Genomic DNA, 23,548 nt, shown 5'->3' with positions numbered 1-23,548 from the left:
GCAACCAGAAACGTTAACATGCTCATGTAATCATTTTGATTTCCACTTTATAAGCGTAGCTGCCTGAGGCACTATTCTAGAAGCCGGAAGGTCGCGGGTTCGATTCCCGTTGAGGTCATTGTATTTTTCAATTAACCTAATTCTTCCAGGTGCACTATGTCCCTGGGGTTGACTCAGCCTCTAACAGAAATGAGTACCAGGAATCTTCATCGCCATCTCTGAGTCGATTGTCTAGAAAATGTGTGAGCCTCGACATCTCAACCCCTATGGGCCTCCACGGCCTGGTACAGGGATAGTTCTCATCCTACATGAAGAACCAATGTTTGGGGACTGAGTGTTGGGGAGTATATGTTGACTGTCATATTGATATTTTTCGTTGTATCATCTTAGAAAGTAAAGGGGGAAGTAGCCTCAAATGATACTACTCAACGTACTAAGTCTCATGAAAATCCGTGTTTAAAAGTTATAGGAGAGGGACAGACAGACAGACGGTTGTTCTGGAAATAAGGAACCACAAATCCATCTTTCCTTTTAAACGACGAAGGCGGGAAATAGAACAAGAATTAACGAAGGAGTGGGCCGTTTCTTTCCTTGAACAAATTTCTTGGTCCTCTATTTTCACTGGTCCAGACAGAGCACCAGCTTCCTTGCTGTTCTGTCGAAACATGAGACATATATATACATAGAAAGACGTAAATTCTGATGATGGTGACATCACTTAAAAGTCCCCATCGTGTATTTTTCTCCTGTAACTTCCTCTCGAGAGTATTTGAAAGGTAATGTCCCTTCACGTAGGTAAACATCACGCCATGAGGACTTATGAGGGAGTGGAGCTACAGTTCGTCGCACACTTAATTTTGGCACAAGATCATAGTTTCAAGCCCCGCCTGCCTTGTACCCACTAGATTAGTCCTCAGAGCCGGTCTAGATGCTGTGAGGAAAGGAAAATTTTCTTGCCCGTGACGAGGAATTCAAATAAAATTTCCAGTTATCAATATTAATTTTACTGTGCAATAAGAAATGTATAGGCCTGTATCAAAACGAAACAATATCACGCTGCGCGTAAATATACGTAAGTTGGTTCTGGAGCAACTTATATTACGTAGCAAGTAAAGTATCTAGTACGGAAGCGTATGGTCGTATTTAACCCTTCAAAGGCTGTCTCTCTTCTAAATAATATTCAGTCCGTACCTCGCAGGAAACGCTTTACGTCTGCACTACAAAGCCCAACCGGTTAACGCTGTTTAAGGAAATAGTCGTTGTTTATTATGAGAACCATACGGAACACACAGATACATTCTGTAGGCCGATTACAGAGTTTTGGTGTGTTAAAGCAGGTGGTACGTATAGTAACCACTGGGCTTTAAAGATTTAAGGTGTCTACGCTTTGAAATCAGCATTAATTTAAAACATTACGCGTCAAGCTGTCGAACTAATAACGCCATTTACAATATTTCTCTGTCTAAGTATGTGATCAAGTCACGCCATATTGTTTGAGAGGACTGAATTACGTGATGGTAGCTCTTGAACAGGGCTGAACCCAAGATTATGATCTTCTGGCGTGTCAAGATGGCGCTAGCATATTTTTTTTCAAAATGTTGGTTCCTCTCTGCAGAAACGACACGGCGTCATATCCCAGAAGATCGAAATTTTGAACGGTGAGAATCTGAGATCACAGAGGACTCAATTCATCCGGGCGTCTTTGATTTATAATGCACCCTATGAAGTTCGAAGTCCGTCTAAGTTATATTAAAAGATTCATTTTCTACCTCCAAGAAAACATATTATCTCCATTACATAGATTAGCAGTGTTAGTGAAGGAGTTGTTTATTCTGAGAATGAAACCGATCACTTGGAACCTGAAAATTTATTTCAACGCCCCCTGTACGTCTGAGTGGAAAAATATGCAGACACATGGTGACTTACGTCCACCTGTTTTCTTGTTTGTATATTTGCTAATCTAGACGAATTGAAGACAAATATATGGACCTGTATTATTTGTTTATACAGGGTGTTTCATTTTTAGGGAGATGGCAGAGTCACGCGTGCCTGGAGGTGATGCCATTATAACCACGGAGGAGGAGTCTGTGAAGACGGCTGGACGTTTCCGAACTGCGCTGCCCCAGGTAGGAGTTGAATATACGTATGTGTAACTGAACTTGCATCAATTACAGATTTATAATTAGGAACATTAAAAATATTTCTGTAACTGGATCTCTGTCCTATGTTTTGATATACAAAGGTTGGATAAAAAGTAGTGACAACACCTCTATAGTTCTGAAATGACTTTATTACCTGAGGTAAACACACTTACATTCCTTCAATATAATCGCCCCCCATGTGTACCACCTCCCAAATTTGTGGAAGGCGTCGTACACCATCAGCGCCTCCACTTCTGTTGATGTCCAGCAGTGACCGCCCTACAGCACGAATAATCTCCTCCTTTGTGTTGTAACGTGTCCCTCGCAGTTGTTCTTTCATTTTGGCAAAGAGATCATAACTGCACGGACTCATATCGGGTGAGTATGGCGGATGTTGCAGTATCTCCCATTGCTAGCGGCGAAGGAGATCCTTGATAGCGTCAACAGCATGAGCCCTTGCATTGTCATGAAGGATGATGGGGTTCGTTGCCAACAAGTGTCGTCGCTTTCTCCTGAGTGTTGGACGAAGATGAGTACGCAGGAAATTGGAGTAGTAGGCAGCGTTTACTGTCTGTCGTTGAGGTACAGTGTGGTGCAATATCACTCCATCAGTGCCATATGCCACAATGAACATCGCCTTCACATTACTCTGTGTAGGGCGCACTTTCTTTGGACAAGGAGAGTCAGGATGCTTCCATTCCTTTGATTGCCGCTTCAGGTGCGGGTCGTATTAGCGAGCCCAAGTTTCGTCCAGAGTGACGATCCTTCCAAGGAAGTCGTCACCTTCCCTCTGGTACCGGTCCAACAAGTCTTGTGCAATTCATAACGTGGCCATTGTTGCACTTCGGACATTGTATGGGGTACCCAACGCGCTGCAATTTTGCGGTATCCAAGAATATCGTGCAGAATGTGGAGCACGGTTTTGTGACATACGCCTACCTCAGCAGCTAACTCCTGCGCAGCCCATCGACGATCGACATCCAGCAAAGAAGCAAGAAGCTGAATTGTGTGGTTGTCCACATGGGATCGTCCTGAATGGCATCCCTCCCTTCAAGGAACAATTTCACCCATCGTGCCACTGTGCGATATGGCAAAGCAGCATCACCACATGCTTCTCGCAGTCCCTGATAACAGTTTTGTGCACTACGACCTCGTGCAACTTCAATTTTTATCTAGGAGCGTTGTTCTTGTTTCATAAACATGTTGTTAGGGGGCATGAACTGGGCTCCTGCACTTCAAGACGATGCACAATGCAGCTCAATGAAACACAACCAAAGCCACTGACTACACTACTTCAACTGAACTTCTGCTATCAGCTACAGACGGCGCTAGTGCCACCTGACGTACATCATTCATGTTACAGCAGTGTTGCCACTACTGCTTATCCAACCCTTGTAGATTTTATGTTAAAGACTTTTCGAACCTATTAAAAACGTCAACTTTAAACCTATTATTTTTAAATAATAAGGGGCTTGGTAAAGGTAAGTTAAAGCTATCCCTGTAACAGGCCATGGAGGCATATACGGTTGTGAGACGTCGAGGCTCCTACATTTTCTAGACAATCTGCTCACAGATGGCAGTGAGGTTGTCAGCCTTACGCGCCGGCCGCCCTTTACCCCCAGGAAGATTCCTAATACTCATTTCTGTTAAAGGCTGAGTCGACACCAGGGCCATAGTGCGGCTGGAAGGATTAGGTAAATTGAAGAATGCAATGACCTCATCGGGACTCGAAACCGCGACCTTGCGGGTTGTAGCATAGTGCCTCAACCAACTAGGCTACTGAGTGCTTCTAAAGAGTAACTCATATAGGTATACGTATGGATGGGATGAATGGGTTCTTGTGAATACGGTAATGAAGTGTACAGATACATATGGATCATTTCTGCATAGCACAATCTCCCGAGCAGTCCGGGAACTCTTCCTCAGAGACATAAGAATCTCTTCATTTGGTCACATCGCGAGGGTCAGTCCTCTCAAACACAACTTTGTTCTGAAGGTTACAGTCTTCTGCCTTACCGATACTTCGGAGGCCCGGACAAAGCAATAGAGTTACGGGAACAGCGAGCGACTCTTTGGTTCGCTCGCGGCTCCGGTACTTGCTCTTCCCATACCTGTAGCACTATTTTCACACAAGGCTTACTCTTTACCTTGAAGATGGAAGCAGCACATTCTTCTGAATCGACGATAAAGACCAAATCCCAGACGAGAATAATTATCATAGTTCAACCGTGTGGGAGATTACTATTGAGATAAGACAGCAGTGTCTTCGGCAAATATGTACCAGATTACATCGCGTCACGTCTCAGAAGATAATAATCATTTTTCATATAGCAGTACAATACCCCGCCGATCTGTCTTCGCTCGTTCGAAAACCGGGATCGTGGGTTCGAATCCCACTAGAGGCATGGATGTCTGTGTGCGTTTATTTTGTGTTTATATTGTCCTGTGTGTAGGTAGAGGCCTTGCGATGTGCTCATCCCTGATTCAAGGAGTCCTACCGAATGTGTATAGATTAAGAAACTGAAGAAAAAGCGGCCAAGGTTCAACAAAGGGCTGTAGAGCCACAGATAGACAGACAGACAGATAGATAATATATTGTCCATATGCTTAATTAATCATCACCGCTGTGAAGACGTATTGGCAGCCCAAAAGCACCACTTATTTCCCTGTTTTGGGTCTCTTCCGTCAACATCGCGTCTTCATGTTGCTAACGGTCTCTTCATATATGGGAGAGCCTGGGTTCGATAGGCAGGAGACCTGTTATCCTGTCAGATATTCGTAGATTTACTGAGTTTCTTCATGCAAGTGCCGCGACCGCTTCTTTCCACAAATTCTTTTCAGTTCGTCCTGAAATGTATCGCTTTTTAACTTCATTCATCTGTAATCTGTCAAGACGACAGGTCCACAGTCTCTTCCAAAACAGTTCCTCCACTTGATGCGATCTAGAGCTTTCTCCTTCAAATGAACTGAAAATACTAAATTAAAGGACGAGTGAATGTACCAATCAGTCCAATCAAAACATAAACCTGACGTCCATTTCACGCTGGTGCGAAATTTGGTCTCGTTCTGAATAAGGAAGTGAGGCTATTTCAGATCAAAGCGCCGAGGAGAATACCTGATCTCAAGACAGAGAAAGCAACAGGAGGCAGGAGAAAACGGGTTGATGAGACGCCTCATAATTTGTAATGAATGGAATTTAGTTAGTCAGCCAAGATACATTTTAATATCACAATTCCACGCCACATACAGGAAACGCAAGGAATTCGCCCACATGTCTCTGATGGACCATCCGATCAGTCAACCCAGCTTGGACATCTTCTCCATCTGGACGCCTGTTATCACAGCAGAAGTAAATATTAGTGTTTTTCTTTGTGTTGGTACCATGCGAAGAATTTGTCTCTCCAGCGGCAACTTCTATTATGATAATTCTCTGGTGCAAGGCCTCATACGTGTGGAGTTTTTATTATTTTAAGGTTTTGTCTTAGCTCTCGTAGATGGTTTTTCTGTGCTTGGCTTGTATACCATATCTGATGTTGCTGCAGGTGTTCGGAGTTAGGGACTGACTATCGATTGGCCCAAAATGAGTAGTTTCCACCTGAAGACGGAGACAGAAACCAGTCTCCGAAACGTTGTGTTCTTTTTAAAGACGATGTATAATATCCAGAAACATATTTGTATTCCATCTATTGCCTGGCTTTCCAAGTTGTCTCTTCATATGAAGTTAACTGAACCCATTTTACTTTACCCTGTACCGACTTACGAAACATGACCCCACTTTACCTTAGCCTGTACCGACTTACGAAACATGACCCCACTTTACCTTAGCCTGTACCGACTTACGAAACATGACCCCATTTTACCTTAGCCTGTACCGATTTACGAAACATGACCCCACTTTACCTTAGCCTGTACCGACTTACGAAACATGACCCCACTTTACCTTACCCTGTACCGACTTACGAAACATGACCCCGCTTTACCTTAGCCTGTACCGACTTACGAAGCAAACGACTGTGTACTTGTGGACAGGTGCTGGCGAGTACAGCCAAGAACATGATACTTCTGGATCTCGGCATGACGGTAGCGTTTCCAACCATCGCCATTCCGAAGCTACAGAACACCACGGACCCTTTGGCGTTAAACAACGAGCAGACTTCGTGGTTCGGTAAGTACACTAGTAAACTAAAGGTCATGGAGGCCCATAGGGTTGTGAGACGTCGAGGCTCCCACATTTTCTAGACAATGGCTCACATATGGCAGTGAGGTAGGCAGGCTTACGCGCCGGCCACTCTTTACTCCCAGGGAGATTCCTGGTACTCATTTCTGTAAGAGGCTGAGTCGGCCGCAGTGCCATAGTGCGGCTGGAAGGATTAGGTAAATCGGGATTCGAAACCGCGACCTTCCGGCTTGTAGCACAGTGCCTCAACCAACTACGCTACCGCGTGCTCCCGCTAAATACATGGGCGCATGAGAAATCCGTAAGAGGTGTTGTGGTCACTTTAAGAGAATGACACAGGAAGTGCAAGGAGAGAGGATCGTCTCTGAATCCTTATGGCACAAGAAGAAAATGGCGGAGGAGGGAAAGAACAGTAAGAAACACTGAGATAATGATCGGGGAGGAACAGCAAGAGTGAAAGGATGGTTCGCTTCTGGGATATAACGTCGTGTAGCCCGTTGAAATTCAACCGATGTTTCGGCTCGCCTGCTTCCACGCAGGTTTCTTGCTTGGTTTATTCTTAGACCCTGAAAATTGAGGCGACATGCTCCTCCGAAACGTCAGTTGACTTTCAACGGAATACATGGCGTTACAGCCCAGAAAACAGAGCTCTTCATAACAACCGCTGTGAGAACTGCAAATCCTACAAGACAGAAATGGGCTGGAAGAGAAGATGAAAGAATAAAGCGTAGACGAGAAGATAAAAAGGAACATGAAATTCTCTAATGAAATCGAGTTCTGTTTGAAAATTTCTGTCTTCTTGGATGCGATGCTACGTTGTCTGCCAGTAAGGCACAGACATTTTGGGGGATGTCTCCCGAACCTTTCGTTCCTTTGTACCAAAACTGCCGTCAGAACCTGAAATGTCGCGAAATACTATTTTTCCCTATGTTCTCCTGTATGAGAGGATCAACCAATCTTCCCAGGTTATGTTTTCTTATTATTCTTAGTGGGGTGAGTCCACTTGGTGTTGCGGCCACTACAGGCCTATTGTACCAGCCCCAGATGATAGATGATAGTGACTGTGGATCAATTGGTGGAATGAAGATTGGCAGGGGAATCCGAAGTACTCGGAGAAAACCTGCCCCAGCGCCACTTTGTCCACCACAATTCCCACATAGTCTGAGCTGGGCTCGAACCAGGGTCACCGCGGTGGGCTCAGCTGTAGCGGGGCCCATCTTCCCAGGTTCCTGCTCTGATATAATCCTATCCCGAGTTATATATCCTGTATTCTTTTCGTATTTTTTCGTGGGAATCGTTCCTGCTGTTAACCTCGTCTCATGAAGTTCTGATTGTCAACATCAGATAACGCCACTATCTTCGAGTTACCTCGGCGAACATGAGATTTACATTTTAGGTCATAGATGTCGCCTCCGTCTGCAACGCCGCGTGAGAGCAGCGGTGTGATATGCCACCTACTTGACTTCATGATCTCCGGGTGGAGCATTCTCGAAAGAGCAACTATGATCCACACAATATTCAGCTGGGCCTGCCACACAGAAACTTGACACGGAGTTTTGTTACGAGCTTTTCAACCTTCTAATTTAATGGATCTTTTAATATAGCCGATTCGTTTACAGATTATCAATATTTAGAAACTGCGACAGGCAAAATTCCTGCATAAAAACAAAGATTTAAGTCTCTTGTCTACTTGCGTGTGACGCTGCATAGTCTGGACCAGAATGTAAGGCGTCACATGCCAGGAGACAGAAGAACCTCAAGTCTGAGTACGTAAAAAAAATTTAAATTTGAAAATAAGAATAACTAAAATCACAGAATTCAACAAATGCAAAATATGAAACCAGCGGTAATTTAACAAAGAAATGTAAGTTATTACCGGTCGATACGGTGTCAAGGCAGAGATGAATAATATCGCATTGTCATTGCCACATTTGTGTGTACAATTATTTATTGCTAAATGTACAGAAACGCATCTGAATTCAAAATGTCGCAACGCACCGACTTAAAACTTCTTTAAGTGATGAAGAAATTCTTATTTTTTGTGGGCTGTAGTGATTCGGTATCATTAACACAAAATCCCGTCATTGGAGTTATCTTGCGCCAACTAAATCCAGCCCGTCCTCTCACATCCTATTTCATTCCATCCTTCCACCTTCTAGCATTTAATACTTTCCTCCCATACACTTCTGGGATGCCCATGTTACCATTTTCCTTCAGGAGTCTTTATTAAATAACTAACTTCACGGAGCCGGGCCCTTATTGAGAAGCCACCAGTCACACACCTACTCAAGAACTTCCCAACTAACTTCACGGAGCCGGGCCCTTATTGAGAAGCCACCAGTCACACACCTACTCAAGAACTTTCCAACGTTTTATGGAACCCGAAAGTTCATCACCGTGTTCACAAGAGCCCTCCACTGGTCCCTATCCTGCGCCAGATCAATCCAGTCCATACCACCCAATTCTATAAGATCCACTTTAATATTAGCCACCCACGTACGTCTTGGTCTTTCTAGTGGTCTCTTTCATACTGATTTTGCCAGCAATATCCTATATGCATCTCGCGCCTCCCCATTTGTGCTACATTCCCTGCCCATCTCATCTTTCTTGACATGATCATTCTAATTATACTTGGAGAAGAGTAGAAGTTATGAAACTCCTCTTTATGATGTTTTCTGCAACCGCCTGTGATTTCATCTCTCTTCGGTCCAACTATTCTCCTCAACACCCTGTTCTCAAACTCCCTCAGTCTATGTTCCTCCCTTAATGTCAGAGACCAAGTTTCACACCCATACAGAACCACAGGCAAAATTATAGTTTTGTGTATTCTAATTTTTATGTTTTTGGACAGCAGACGAGAAGACAAAAGCTTCTGGACTGAATGGTAGCAAGCAGTGCCCGAGTTCAGTCTCCTCTTAATTTCAGCCTGAATCTAAATTTGATTTGTTACTGTCGTATTTGAACTGTGCCACATTTTCAATGGGTCTGTTACCTATCTGTATGTCTTGAATGTGCCCTGCATTCTGATGACGATACAGCAACATATGCTCATATTTTTCTCTGCGCTTACTTCTACGTAGACCAAACCTCCTTGCTAGCGTCAACTGAAGTTTATAAATATTTTGTATAAATTGCTCATGCTGCCGTGCATCTTCCCTGCCACTTCATACTCTTGTTTGTTCCCCTTCGCATCCTGCTCTGGAACACATTCAGTATATGTGGAGTACTTACTGCCATCCAGGTTGTAATGTCGTGTAAAAGACAAAGGTAAAATTGCCCCTGTACTTGGTCGATTAAGCAACACGCAATGAAGGCGAATGGAAGAGTGGAAGTATAGCTCTACTCGTACCATTCTTATCGTGGACACTTAATCGAGGTGAGTGGTCTGCTTCACGAGCCAGCCGCTTTAACCCCGGGAAAGAGCCCCCGATACCCATTGGATAGGAGGTTGGGTGGACCCCAGAGCCGGTCTGGACGCTTTGGATAAAGAAAAATCTCTTTCCCCTTGCCGGCAATTGAACCACGGTCGTCCAACCCGTAGCGCATCGCTCTACCGACTAAAGCATCGTAGTCGGGTATAACTTCACCGATGTTTCGGAGGAACTTACTGTCACCATTTCCATCTTCCGATCTGCTTGAATTTTGCCTCTTGTAAGTTTCTTGCTTGGCTTAATCTTCGTCTTTGAAGATAGAGGTGGGATTTTCCTTCGAAGTGTTAGTGGATGTCTACCGGACTACACGGCGTCACATCCTATATGGCAGTACCGTTCATGTTACCCACTGTGAGCGCCTCAGTGCGACCTACAATGTACGTTCTCGTATATCTAATGATAAGGTATACAGACCCATCCAAAACAATGAACAAAATTGCACTGGTATGTAAGTTATGTGGTTTCAAGGCACTTACTGGTAAGACTGTGACCTTCTGGATTGTGATTCCATGTAGCTCTATGGGCTGACGTTTCGGAGGTACACGCTGCTTCATACATGTAGGCCTATCCTACGTACGTTATTCTACATTCTACAAAATTGGCTTAAAAAGTGTTGTCTTATTGAGCACAACGCCATGTAGACCGACTTTCGGAGAAACATATCGCCTCCATCTTCACTGTAAAAGAGTAAGACGGAGTCAGAAAGCAGAGCCAAAAGCAACACAGATCAACAAAAGCTTCTTACTACACGCCAAGACCTACTTGGTGATTCTAAAGTATTGTCGGAAACCGCGACAGTAATGTAGAATCACTCTGTATTATCATGTATCGTACAGAGGAACCTGTATTAACAGGCGGTATTATCCTCCCACGTCAAATCTGCTCAGGTTTCAGCATTCAATCCTCATAATGGAAGGAGCATTTTCTTCTGAAACGTCAGTTTTGTGTAAGGTTCTTTTTTTTTTTTACAGACTATGGAGAGATATGATATTCTGAAGTGACTGATGCAAAGAAATTCTTCCAAATGAATCTGGTCTTAATTTCGCCAAGGACATTATTTTGCTTGCTTCAGACCGTCCGGCCGTGTTACAGGAAGCATCATGTACATCTGTCAACCGCTGGGAAGTGTTCTGTCCGGTATTGTACTTGAGCGCTTGGGCCGAAAGAAATCTTTGATCCTTGTCAACTTTCCTCACATCGTCGGCTGGTTCATCTTCTGCTTTGCCAGTTCGGTGCCAATGCTGTACCTCGCAGCCGTCATCATGGGACTCGGCGTCGGGTTTGTGGAGGCGCCCGTCATCACTTACGTCGGAGAGATCAGCCAACCAAAGCTGAGAGGCGTTCTGACTTCATATTCAGGCAAGCAGTAGGAAGGCAAAGTGTTAGCTTCATAGTAGCATAAGTACTTTCTGAATTATGCAAGTCAAACATTGTTTCCTTGACGCAGTACGCAGGTAATTACTACACTCTGCAGCCACGCAACACAAAAAAATGTCCAACTTTATTTTTATACATTTTTGGTTGTTTTTTTAAAGACGCTCTGAGTACTGAGACACAGTATCGGATAATTGGACGATTAATCACAGTGTGTAGCAGTTGGTGGAATAAGAATTGACAAGGGAAACAGATATTAGAAGAAAACCCATCCAGGACCTCTTTGTCCACCATAAATCCAACATGACCTGACCTGAGATCGAACCTAGGCCACCATGGTGGGAATTTTCATAAAAAACAAACTCCGTGGCCTGTAGTCCGCAAGCAAACTATAACGACCGAGCGACCGACGCTTGTCGGCGATGTTAGTGTCAACTTTTGCGGATAGAGAGTGTCGTGTGGTCAGCGCAACGGATCCCCACGGCCGTTAATCTTGGTTTTCTAGACCGGAGCCACTATGTCCTTGAAACAGTTCCTCAATTATTCTCACAAGGCTGAGTGGACCCCGTTCCAGACCCACAACTTCTCAGAAAATCTGGTAGCGCCGGGAATCGAACCCGGGAACTCTAGATCTGTAGCCAGGAACTCTGACCACTAGACTAGAGAGGGAATTTTCATATAAAATAAAAAGGAGAAGTTGTGCCTGTGCTTAATTAATTAGGCAATTTAACACAACATCATGAAGACGTATGCGGGAGTGCAGGTATAGCTCCACCGTTCTTGACTTCGGCACTAGATGGAGGCGAGTGGAGAACTTCAGGGACCGGCCGTTTTACTCCCTGGGTAAGAGCCTCCGGTACCCATTGGATAGGAGAGTGGGTGAACCTCAGAGCCGGTCTGGACGCTGTGGAGTAGAGTAAAAACTTGTCCCTTCTGGGAATCGAAACCCGTCCGTCCAGTTCGTACTCCATCAGTATACCGACTGAGTTATCACTGTTCCTCAAGTTAAATAATATGATTCATATTAAATAAGGATTAAATCGGGTTAATCTGACTAATGTGAACAGCTGATATATTAGAGACTGCTGCCTTGCGGGTTGTTACGCCAACGTTTCTAAGAAACATGTCACCTCCATCTTCAGTAACGAAGAGTAATTTTTTATTTTTTTTTTAATTCGCTTAGTGGGGGGTGGAGTCCAACTGGGTCCACCCGGCACGGCGGCCACTGATTGGCCTATTGTAGCCTGCCGGGTGATTATGATGATGGAGAATATATTGGAATGAAGATTGGCAGGGGAAACCGAAGTACTCGGAGAAAACCCGCGCCAGCACCACTTTGTCCACCACAAATCCCACTTGACCAGACCCGGGATCGAACCCGGGCCGCCGCGGTGGGAAGCCAGCGACTAACAGCTTGAGCTATGGCGCGGCCCTAACGAAGAGCAAGTCAATAACGAGCAAGAAGCAAGCCGCAAGTGCCTTTCTCGTTGCTTGCTGAGCATATCTTCTAACCTGAAGATGGATGCTGTATGGTCTTTCGAGACGTGAAATTTATACTCAGCCACACGGCTTCGTATCCTCATTATAGCCGCTGCTGGAACTATATTCAAGAGCTGAAGTGTTGTGTTGTGATGGTAAAGCATATATGATGCTAAAGAGTCCTGTTTTCTGTGATATAACAACGTGTAGTCTTCTGAAAGTCAGCGGACGTTTCGGGGTAATATCTCGCCTCCATCTTCAAGGTCTAAGAATAACTAAGATAGGAACCAGCATGAAGTAGGTAGATAACGGACTACATGGCCTTCATGACCACCACTGTGAGAACTTCAAATCTTGTATACCCATATGATATTGTTGTTTACTTTCCTTACTACACCGATAATACAGTTTCTTACGCTGCTGTACAAGTTGTCACCTTCAGTTAATGAGGGCGACATAGGATTTCATTCTGTGNTTCAAGAGCCGAAGGGTTGTGTTGTGATGGCAAAGCATATATGATGCTAAAGAGTCCTGTTTTCTGTGATATAACAACGTGTAGTCTTCTGAAAGTCAGCGGACGTTTCGGGGTAATATCTCGCCTCCATCTTCAAGGTCTAAGAATAACTAAGATAGGAACCAGCATGAAGTAGGTAGATAACGGACTACATGGCCTTCATGACCACCACTGTGAGAACTTCAAATCTTGTATACCCATATGATATTGATATGATATTGCGCGTAAGGCTGACAACCTCACCGCCATCTTTGAGAAAATGTGGGAACCTCAACATCTCAGAGCCCTACGGACTTCCACGGCTTGTTACAGGGGTAGCTTTACTTTTATCTTTTTATATCGAGATTCTGTGGGGCGTTACTTAACAGTGCACCCAGTATGTGGACTGCATAGCAGGGTATGTTGGGGCAATTGATGGATTGGAATCGACGTGCTTTCCCGCAATGCTCCCTCTAAGCTGCCCGCTCGTATTGCCCCGCAGCTGCTGTCGCAGTCCCACGCACATTTATTGGTTTAGTATACAACCATTTTAAATTAATAAAATAAAATTGGAAAAAAGTAAACTACAATTCTTTTGGAAGCTTTTAAATCTAGTGTTACGAATTTTTTTTTGGAAAATCCCCCCGCCCCCCAGATTGCCCAAGCCAATCCTATTGCCGCTCAGTGATTTGAGGCACTAAGATGAATTTTCGAATCGAGCATTACCTCTAGATGCTGTAGATCAACTGGATATGTAGTTGGCCTAACTTGTTCAGAGATGGCGGGGCAGGATTATTTCACTGATACTGTAATGCTGCTACACGTACTTGCATGTCTGTCTTACATCAGAAGAGGACTAATATTGTATGACGTAGGCTTCTATGGAAATGTTCTACATGAAGATGCTTTGTTTTGCAGGCATATTCGTACAGCTGGGCTTTAGCTTTGTGTACCTGCTGGGTTCTCTGACGCACTGGACGACGGCGGCCGGAGTCAGCGCTGCTGTACCCATCGCCGCAGTGATCGCAATAAGCCAGGTAAACAGGCCAATGACTGATTACAGAACTGACTGCCTTGACGTCTGCCTGAGTGACTGAAAGAGTGAAGGACAGGCTAAGTGAGTGACTGGATGCATAGCTGAAAGAGTCAAAGCCTAGCTGCCGGAGAGTCAGACTGAATGCCTGGTTGAATGAACGAAAGAGTGACAAACAGGCTGAGTGACTAGTTGCCTGGCTGGTAGACTGATGGACTGAATGCCTGGTTGAGTGAATGAGTGAGAGACAGGCTAAGTGAATGACTGTTTGCCTGACTGAAAGAGCGAAAGGCTTGTTGGCAGAGTGACTGAATGACTGGCTGAGTGAATGATAGAGTGAGAGACAGGCTAAGTGAATGGCTGGATGGCTTGATGAAAGAGTGAAAAGTTGGCTGAAGAGAAACTGGATGTATGGCTGTATGACAGAAAGAGTGAAGGACTGGCCAGCTGCGTAAAACAGTGAAGAACTGGCTGATGGAGTGGTTGAGTGACGGTGTGTTAGGCTGGAATGCTGGCAGGCTTTGGACTGGCTGAATATTAGTGTGTCTGCAGAATCTCATGCGAGGAGGATTACAACGTTCATAACCATAAGCAAAGAAGCCCCTAATTTAACCATATTGTGAGCTACTTCAACCCAGCGCCATAGCTCAAACGGTTAGTCGCTGGCTTCCCACCGCGGCGACCCGGGTTCGAACCCGAGTCTGTTCAAGTGGGACTTGTGGTGGACAAAGTGGCGCTGGGGCAGGTTTTTGTCCGACTACTTCGGTTTCCCCTGCCAATCTTCATTCCACCAACTGCTCCACAATCACCCTCACCTATCATCTGGGGCTGGTACAATAGGCCAGAAGTGGCCGCAGTACAAAGAACTTAGTCCCACCCCACTAGCAATAAAAAAATATTTCAATCCAGATTATATCTAACAGTTTAATTAGATAAGCTGAAAAAACAGCATCAGTGGTGCACACGGTAGCGTAGTTAGTTGAGGCACTATGCTACAAACTCGCGGGTTCGATTCCCGATTAAGTTGATTTTTTCAATTGACCTAATCCTTCAAGCCGCACTAAGGCCCTGGAATCGACTCAGCCTGTAACAGAAATGAGTACCAGGAATATTCTTGGGGAGTAAAGGGCGTCCGGCGCGTAAGGCTGACAACCTTACCGCCATCTGTGTGCCGACTGTCGAGAAGATGTGGGAGCCTTGACGCCTCACAAACCTATGAGCCTCCACGGTCTGTTACAGGAATAACTTTACCTTTCCTTTTACTTCTACTTGTACTCAATAAAGGTTAATTTTCAGGTGCCGGAAACACCAATATGGTTACTCTCTAGGGGCCGTTTCGAAGAGGCCGAAAGGTCGCTGTGCTGGCTCCGGGGATGGGTCCCTCCAAGCGCCGTCAAGAAAGAATTCAACGATCTGGTGCTTTACTCCGAGAACATTAAGAAGCTGAAAGACGAGCCGTACAAGACAGCGGAGAACGAAGGCGTCGCGACGGCGACGGACGTATCCTCCAGAGATAGCGCCTTCAAGAGGAAATTACGGGAGCTGTTGAAGCCACAGACATTGAGACCTCTCTCATTGGTTCTCATGTTCTTCTTCTTCCAGCACTCTTCAGGTTTCACTGCAATGCGACCCTACATGGTTCAGGTGTTCGAGGAATTTGGACTGCCCATAAACGCTTACTGGGTCACTGTAAGTGTAGCGAACAGCTTGACTAACTAACTCGCTTTTAGCACAACAACATTGGTCGTGGTCAGTGTTCGGCTGGGTGACCAGCTGAGAAAACTGCACGCCAACAGCGGGACGGTTATTAGTGGAAAAGCTAGTTTAAATTCAACGGAGAATGTTTCTTTCGTTTACTTCATTATTCGCCCCCTTCCTTCATCACGTTTATCACTTTCGTATATCCCATTCTTTAGTTTATCAGTTAAAGCAATGGATTAAGTTACGTCGTTACCCTTGGTATGGCTCCGTTTCAATCCTGCAGCTGTCACCTAAGTAAATCCAGCCTGACAAGGACATAACATGCATACACAGTAAGATAATACGCATAGCTCAAGCGGTTAGTTAGTTAGTTAGTTAGTTAGTTAGAGAGGGTGGGTTTCCCCATGCACCGCGACCAGTTTGATCTATTGTGCTTCCCTCTATGATATTCTACCAGTCTCTATACCCTACCGATAAATGGTGCGTACCATCAGTCCCGCCGAGCAAGCGAGTNATTTGTGGTGGACAAAGTGGCGCTGGGGCAAGTTTTCTCCGAGTACTTCGGTTTCCCCTGCCAATCTTCATTCCACCAATTGCTCCACAATCACCCTCACCTATCATCTGGGGCTGGTACAATAGGCCAGAAGTGGCCGCAGTACAAGGGACTTAGTCCCACCCCACTAGCAATAAAAAGAATAAGATAATACGCACAAGCCTACAAGATCAGAAATCATCTCCTAGTAGGATAATTCAATATTCTGAGAGGTCATAGTATCGGTCATTCTAAGCAAAGAGTATACTCGTATATGTACATGTGTCCTATTCTGAACGGTTTCCGGGATAGAGCTATTTCAATATACAGTTTCCAGAACTGTTGATAAGATTGGATCGATCTGGCTCAGAATAGGGATCAATGGAGGGCCCTTGTGAACACAGTAATGAACCTTCGGGTTCCATAAAATGCTGAGAAGTTAGTGTGTAGCTGCACAATTGGCTGCTTCTCAAGAAGGGCTCAGCTCCATGAAGTTAGCTGGGAAGCAATATTGGCAAGAGCAGACAACCGTACCCAAACTTTCTGTGGCTTACTTACAGCTCTTCCAGTATCTGGACTATGTGATATCGAATGGTAAAATGGCTGACTAATTTTAAAAGATCTGGAAGAAAATTGTCTTCGTATATTAATGTACTATCCTGGTATTTCTATGGATGGACTGAAGGAAACCACGAAAAAACTTCAGTCACGATAGCTGGTCTGCCGACCGAGATTTCAACCGAGCACCTCCCAAGTACAAATCCCGAGCCACTTGCTCGGTGGAACATAACCTGCCCAGATGAATCCGGTTCGTATCTCCCGTCCTGTTGGTCCTATATCAGTTTAAATCCTTAGAAAGTGACTATTGCAGTCTAACTCTTCAGTTTAATGTCCGATTGCAGGTATTAATTGGCGTGGTTGGTCTAATAGGCAACGTGGTATGTATGGTAGGAGTGGCTTGGTGGGGTAAGCGCCCATTGTCGCTCGTCTCAATGGCTGTAGCGTCCATGGCGGCCCTCCTTCTGGGATCTTACGCCTTTGCTGTTATCTCGCCAGGAGAAGTGGCTACAGCCGGCACGCGCCACGTTGCTTCCTGGGCACCCCTGACCTTATTCGTGGTCTATGCGTTAATGCAAAGCATCGGAGTGCTCCCTGTTCCCTGGATGATCCTCAGCGAGGTGTTCCCCTTCAGGTAAATATTCCAGCGTCGAATATTAAAAATGAAATTAGTAAAGAAAGGTTATATCGTCTGGGATTATAGTCCGTTGAAAGTCAACGGATGTTTCGAAGGATTATGACTCTGATTGCCACATATTTTCACTCTGTTTTCTTTTATTGCTAGTGGGACTAAGTCCCTTGTACTGCGGCCACTTCTGGCCTATTGTACCAGCCCCAGATGATAGGTGAGGGTGATTGTGGAGCAATTGGTGGAATGAAGATTGGCAGGGGAAACCGAAGTACTCGGAGAAAACTTGCCCCAGCGCCACTTTGTCCACCACAAATCCCACTTGACCAGACCCGGGATCGAACCCGGGCCGCCGCGGTGGGAAGCCAGCGACTAACCGCTTGAGCTATGACGCGGCCTTCACGCTGGTTACTTAATTGGCTTATTTTTATACCCTGAAGAAGGAGGCGACATGTTCCTCCGAAACGTCGAACTTTAACGGAGTACACGGCGTCATATCCTCTGTGTGAGAACCTAAAACCCTACGAAATTACGAGTAATGTTTCATCTCTATAACAGGAGTGGGACAGTTCCGTGATTTAGGCGAGTTTGATGAGCGTGGTTTAGGTTTAACGCGTTTCAATATATATCACTTCTTCGATTACGTCTTTTGTCCTCACGTTAAAGCCATTAAGCGACCCCTAAGAGGCAACATAGCTGACGGTTATGTAGCGTTGAAGACAGCAGAAGCTGACAAGTGACTCACCCCTCATCTTCATGAGATGAGCATGAACCGGATCACACAAAAGAATATAAGTTTGGCTAAATAAATGTGTAAAACCTCTATGTTGTCTTAGTTTTCACTTTTCGCTCAATAAAATTGTAAAATATATAATGAAATAATTCATAAAACAGAATAAATTAAGCTATAAAAGTAAAGCTATCCCTGTAACAGGCCGTGGAGGTCCATAGGGTTGTGAGACGTCGAGGCTCCCACATTTTCTCTATACAGTCGGCTCACAGATGACGGTGAGGTTGTCAGCCTTACGCGCCGGCCCCCCCCTCAGGAAGATTCCTGGTACTCATTTCTGTTAGAAGCTTATGCGAGTACAAGACCATAGTGCGGCTGGAAGGATTAGGTAAATTGAAAAATCCAATGACCTCAACAGGAATCGAACAGAAGCAAAATATTTTAAACTCCGTGGATTTAGTATGCAGGCGAACTATACCGACCGAGGACCGCAGCTTGTCGGCGAAGTTTGTGCCAACTTTAGCGGATAGAGGGTGTCGCGTGGTCAGCACAACGAATCCCCACGGCCGCTAATTCCCGTTTTCTAGACCGGAGCCGCTATTTCCTTGAAATAGCTTCTCAATTATCCTTATGAGTCTGAGTGGAACCCGTTCCAGACACATTACTTCTCAGATAATTTGGTAGCGCCGGGAATCGAACCCCGGACCTCTGGATCTCTGACCAGTAGACGACAGAGGCGGTCAGAAAAATATTTTATGTGAATAAATATTTGTACCCCTCTGGGTTATAGCAACCAGCGCGGTGAAAGGCTCGCTCCTATGTACGTAGAGCAGGAACAAGTAGTTCAGTTCTCGTGTGGTACTTTCTAACCTTACTCATTCGTTTTATAAGCGGCACGCTTATAGTATCACAACGTACCACACAGTACCTCCAGATAAATGTTGAAGCGATTGATGTATTCTCATAAAACATGGTCTGAACAACGTCATAACGGAGGCCAGTTTATTTTCGTAATTGAAGAACGAAATAAATCATTTCGCAAGCGGCCTTTGCAGGTCACCTTGACGACCAATCAGGCAAGTCATTTTGACATGTGGTCTAAAGACAATAATACGCGGTATTCTGACGACGTCCTAACATTGAAGTACACTTGGTTACTTGCTGATTAGATTAATAACCACTCAAATAATAAACTTTGAAGATTATCTTGACCTTTAAAACCAAGCTGTTACTATATGCACCAGGGACATGTGGTAGCGTAGTTGCTTGAGGCATTATGCTACAAGCTGGAAGGTCGCGTGTTCAAGTCCCGATGGGTGGATATTTTTTTCAATTGACCTAATCCTTCCAGCAGCACTATGGCCCTGGAGTCGACTCAGCCCCTAACAGAAATGAGTACCAGGAATCTTCCTGGGGGGTAGAGGACGGCCGGCGCATTAGGCTGACAACCTCACCGCCATTTGTGAGCTTATTGTCTAGAAAATGTGGGAACCTTAACGTCTCACAACCCTATGGGTTTTCACGGCCTGTTACAGGGATAGTTTTACCTTTCCTTTTTACTATGTGTACCACGTGCTTTAACATATAGAAACTCTGAATTCTGCCCGCAGTGTATCTGTGTGTTTCATATGTTTCTCACAGTAAACAGCAACTGTTTCCCTAAACAGCATTAACCGGTTGGGCTTTGTAGCGGAGACGTAATGTGTTTCCTGTGAGGTACGGATTGAATTCTTGTATATTTGAAATATTTATATATTTTTAAGAAATTGAGTCTTTATAGAGTTAAACAGACGATTGAAAATACAGCATTTACAGATCTACTCGATCTGTGCAGCGGAGGCGAACTGAATTTAGAAGGAATAGACCATAAAATATACGGTACTTTATTGATGACCTGAAGCAAATGACTGAGATGCTTTTCGCAAGACCCAAATAAAATAAGATGCTATTTATAAAAACTTACGGAATAAGAGATGATTTTCAGGTGACCTTAAACAACAAACTGATACATTTTGCTGGTGACCGTAAGCAATAATATTAGATTCTTTAGAGATGATGTTAAGTAACAAAATGTGATGCTTTGCAGGTGATTGTAAACAATTAATTAAAAGCGGCGGTTTCTGGATGGGCAATCAGAAGGGTCGCCTGTGGTTCTGTATGGGTGTGAAACTTGGTCTCTGACATTAAGGGAGGAACATAGACTGAGGGAGTTTCAGAACAGGGCGTTGAGGAGAATATTTGGACCGAAGAGAGATGAAGTGACAGGAGGTTGGAGAAAACTGCATAATGAGGAGCTTCATAACTTGTACTCTTCTCCAAGTATATATAGAATGATCAAGTCAAGGAGCATGAGGTGGGCAGGGCATGTAGCACGAATGGAGGAGAAGAGGAATGCATATAGGATATTGGTGGGGAAGCCAGAAGGAAAGAGGCCACTGGGAAGACCAAGGCGTAGGTGGGCGGACAATATTAAAATGGATCTTAGAGAGATAGGATGGGATGGTATGGACTATATCAGTCTGGCTCAGGATAGGAACCAGTGGAGGGCTCTTGCGAACACGGTAATGAACTTTCGGGTTTCATAAAGTGTTGGGAAATTCTTGAGTAGTTGCAGAATTGGCAGCTCCTCAATAAGGGCTCAGTTCCTTAAGTAAGTAATGAGAAGGGTCCTTAAGCAGCCGAAACGTCTGTTTCAGGAGCCGCGGGCTGGCAAGTGGAATAGCAGCGGCTGGTTCCTACATGCTGGCATTTCTGGCCTCCAAAACCTTTCTGTCTGTGAATTCAGCACTTAGCCTGCACGGAGTTTTCTGGCTGTATGGTTGTCTTGGTTTCGTCGGATTCTTTGTCATCTACTGGACATTCTCGGAGACAGAAGGGCGGAGTCTGGAGGACATCGAGGAGTTTTACAAAAAAGGAATGAGAGGTAAAATCCCGAAGAAGAAACAGATCATAGGCGAAACATCAAAAGAACCATCCATAAACTTTAGTCCTTCTACAAGTTCCGTTGTAATAGAAAAGGGGAACGGGGTTGACAGTAATGATGAAGACAGGATGATAAATAACACACTATTCAAAACCCAGAGTTTAAGAAACAAGGCAAGCAAATCATTTTCTAGTAATGATGTAAGCAACGGAGCTGGAACAAGCACAGAAACTTTGGACACCGCGTTTACAGCCTCTACAGCTGATCTGCAAGACCGGATGCCCTCCACTGCAGATGTAAGCAAGAAGAGTGAAGAGGCAGAAGAGACGCGTGAAGAAACGAAAGTTAGGGAAGAGAAATGTAAGAAAGAGAAAGCGGCAGAAGAGGAAATATCCGATGAAATAAAAGAGCTAGAAAGAACCTCAAGTGAACCTACAACAGGGGAAGTCAGAAGTGGCAAAAACAAAGTAACAGACGAAAGTAACGCTAAAAATGTTGAAAACTACATTAAAGAAAAAGTGGATGTACACAATGAGGCAGAGGTGGAAGAGAGGACACAAATGTGATAAATTTAATAGGTAATTTAATTTTATGTTTGTTGATATTATTTTTGTTGGAAAGAAACGGAGATTTTTATTGAGCATTCTCATTAGTAGTTTTGTAACATCTCGACGCCAGGGTTTCACAGCAGTGGACTTCGCTCACATCGTAAGTAAGTTCACGTGCGTAACAGAATTCAGTTCTGGCTCTGGATTACGAATGTATTTATCATTAGACCTATGAGTCTCAAAGATTAAACCCTATGGCCTGAATTGTCCCGGTTTATCCGAATTTTAATTTCCGGTTATGCAATGTCGCCTTTTTAGTTTTCCATATTCTTTTTTAAAGGTTAAATAAGACACACAAAAATGTCTGTGAGTGCTTACAATATAAATGAAAATATCCATCCAAATATACACTGACTAGTTAATTAAGATAAATTTCCAACAGATGTCGCATGTTGTCAGAAATATTTATGAAGGTCGAAATTTTTGACATTTATAGGGTTAATTTTTTTAATTCGCTTAGTGGGGGGTGGAGTCCAACTGGGTCCACTCGGCACGGCGCCCACCGATTGGCCTATTGTAGCCTGCCCCGGGTGATTATGATGATGGAGAATTTGGTGGAACGAAGACTTGCAAGGGAAACCGAATTACTCGGAGAAAACCCGCCCCAGCACCACTTTGTCCACCACAAATCCCACTTGACCAGACCCGGGATCGAACCCGGGCCACCGCGGTGGGAAGCCGGCTACTAACCCATTTATAGGGTTAAAAATCATCTTTCTTTCAACGAACTATGTTTCTTTATCTTCCAAAATATTTTTTCTTTGTGATTTATTATACGTAGAACCATGGAAAAGCGTGAATTGAAACTTTCATTTCCTAATGCATGGAACACATCTTTGATTAGGATCTGTAATTCATTCTGACAGACTCTTCTTGATCTGCCAGTAACGTACCGGAGGTGAGGCAGCTTCATGCTTCTGTGGCCGTCACATAAGGCAGTGGGAACATAACAAACTAGTGCCCTCTCTGTGCTACGTCCGAAAGTTCGTGGTCCCCACGTGTTTACATAAGTAGCTGAGGGCTCCATACTTGTAGGCGGGCGGTACTGACAAAACCTAAGCACCCAAACTAGAACACAGGCCTCGGAATGGAAATTTATTAAAGACGACTGATATCAGCTGAGGTTACTGGCCCCCAGTAAAGGCTTATTTTCACTCTGTCCCCTATCCAACCGGCTACGGGCTAGACGGCTGCGATTCGATTCGCGGCTAGGGCAGAATTTTCTTTTCACTGTCATCCGAAGTGGCTTCGGGACCCACCCAACCTCCAGTCCAACGAGAAAAAAACTCCATGGCTTGAGTCCACAAGTGAACTATACCGACCGAGCAACCGCCGCTTGTCGGCGAACTTCTGTGGTCTAGTGATCGGAGCTCCTGGCTGAGATTTAGTATGTTAAAGCAGGTGGTATGTACAGTAACCACTGGACTTTAGAAATTTCATAGGGCCAGCCTGTACCTACTGGCTACTGCAGTTGCGCATGTGTGAGGTTTGCAGATTGCACTGAACTTGAATGAAACCGGAAGTCGATGTGGTATATCTAATTCCTATGTATAGTGAACTCATCAGTATTACAATTTTTATAGCAGAATTTCTTATAACAAAATTTATATTTTGAATAAAACTTTTTATTAGTAATCTTACAGAATTATTACAATTATTTCAATTGTCCTAATCCTTCCAGTCGCACTATGGCCCTCGGGTCGAATCAGCCTCTAACAAAAATGAGTACCACGATCTACC

At 44.5% G+C, this 23,548-nt stretch overlaps 1 protein-coding gene across 3 annotated transcripts in view; it reads left to right on the top strand.

Moving 5' to 3' along the window:
- The window catches only part of LOC111873727 (facilitated trehalose transporter Tret1), a 35,781-nt gene extending 13,460 nt beyond the window's left edge, over nucleotides 1-22,321 (top strand). For 2 of the 3 annotated variants that reach the window (XM_023868662.2, XM_023868661.2), the window contains exons 2-8: nucleotides 2,027-2,126; nucleotides 6,171-6,306; nucleotides 10,842-11,108; nucleotides 14,014-14,132; nucleotides 15,425-15,817; nucleotides 17,264-17,553; nucleotides 20,974-22,321. In XM_023868662.2, the coding sequence (XP_023724430.1) occupies nucleotides 2,031-2,126; nucleotides 6,171-6,306; nucleotides 10,842-11,108; nucleotides 14,014-14,132; nucleotides 15,425-15,817; nucleotides 17,264-17,553; nucleotides 20,974-21,766 (2,094 nt within the window). In that variant the 5' untranslated portion in view covers nucleotides 2,027-2,030 and the 3' untranslated portion in view covers nucleotides 21,767-22,321. The remainder of the gene's footprint in view (nucleotides 1-2,026; nucleotides 2,127-6,170; nucleotides 6,307-10,841; nucleotides 11,109-14,013; nucleotides 14,133-15,424; nucleotides 15,818-17,263; nucleotides 17,554-20,973) is intronic. The other variant, XM_023868663.2, reaches the window with a different exon arrangement.
- The last annotated feature ends 1,227 nt before the right edge of the window (nucleotides 22,322-23,548 follow it).

The sequence above is a fragment of the Cryptotermes secundus genome, unplaced genomic scaffold (assembly GCF_002891405.2).
Source record: "Cryptotermes secundus unplaced genomic scaffold, Csec_1.0 scaffold31, whole genome shotgun sequence".
NCBI classification, from domain to species: Eukaryota; Metazoa; Arthropoda; class Insecta; order Blattodea; family Kalotermitidae; genus Cryptotermes; species Cryptotermes secundus.
Note: the sequence above shows the minus strand (reverse complement) of the source record. Positions and strands in the feature narration are given on the sequence as shown.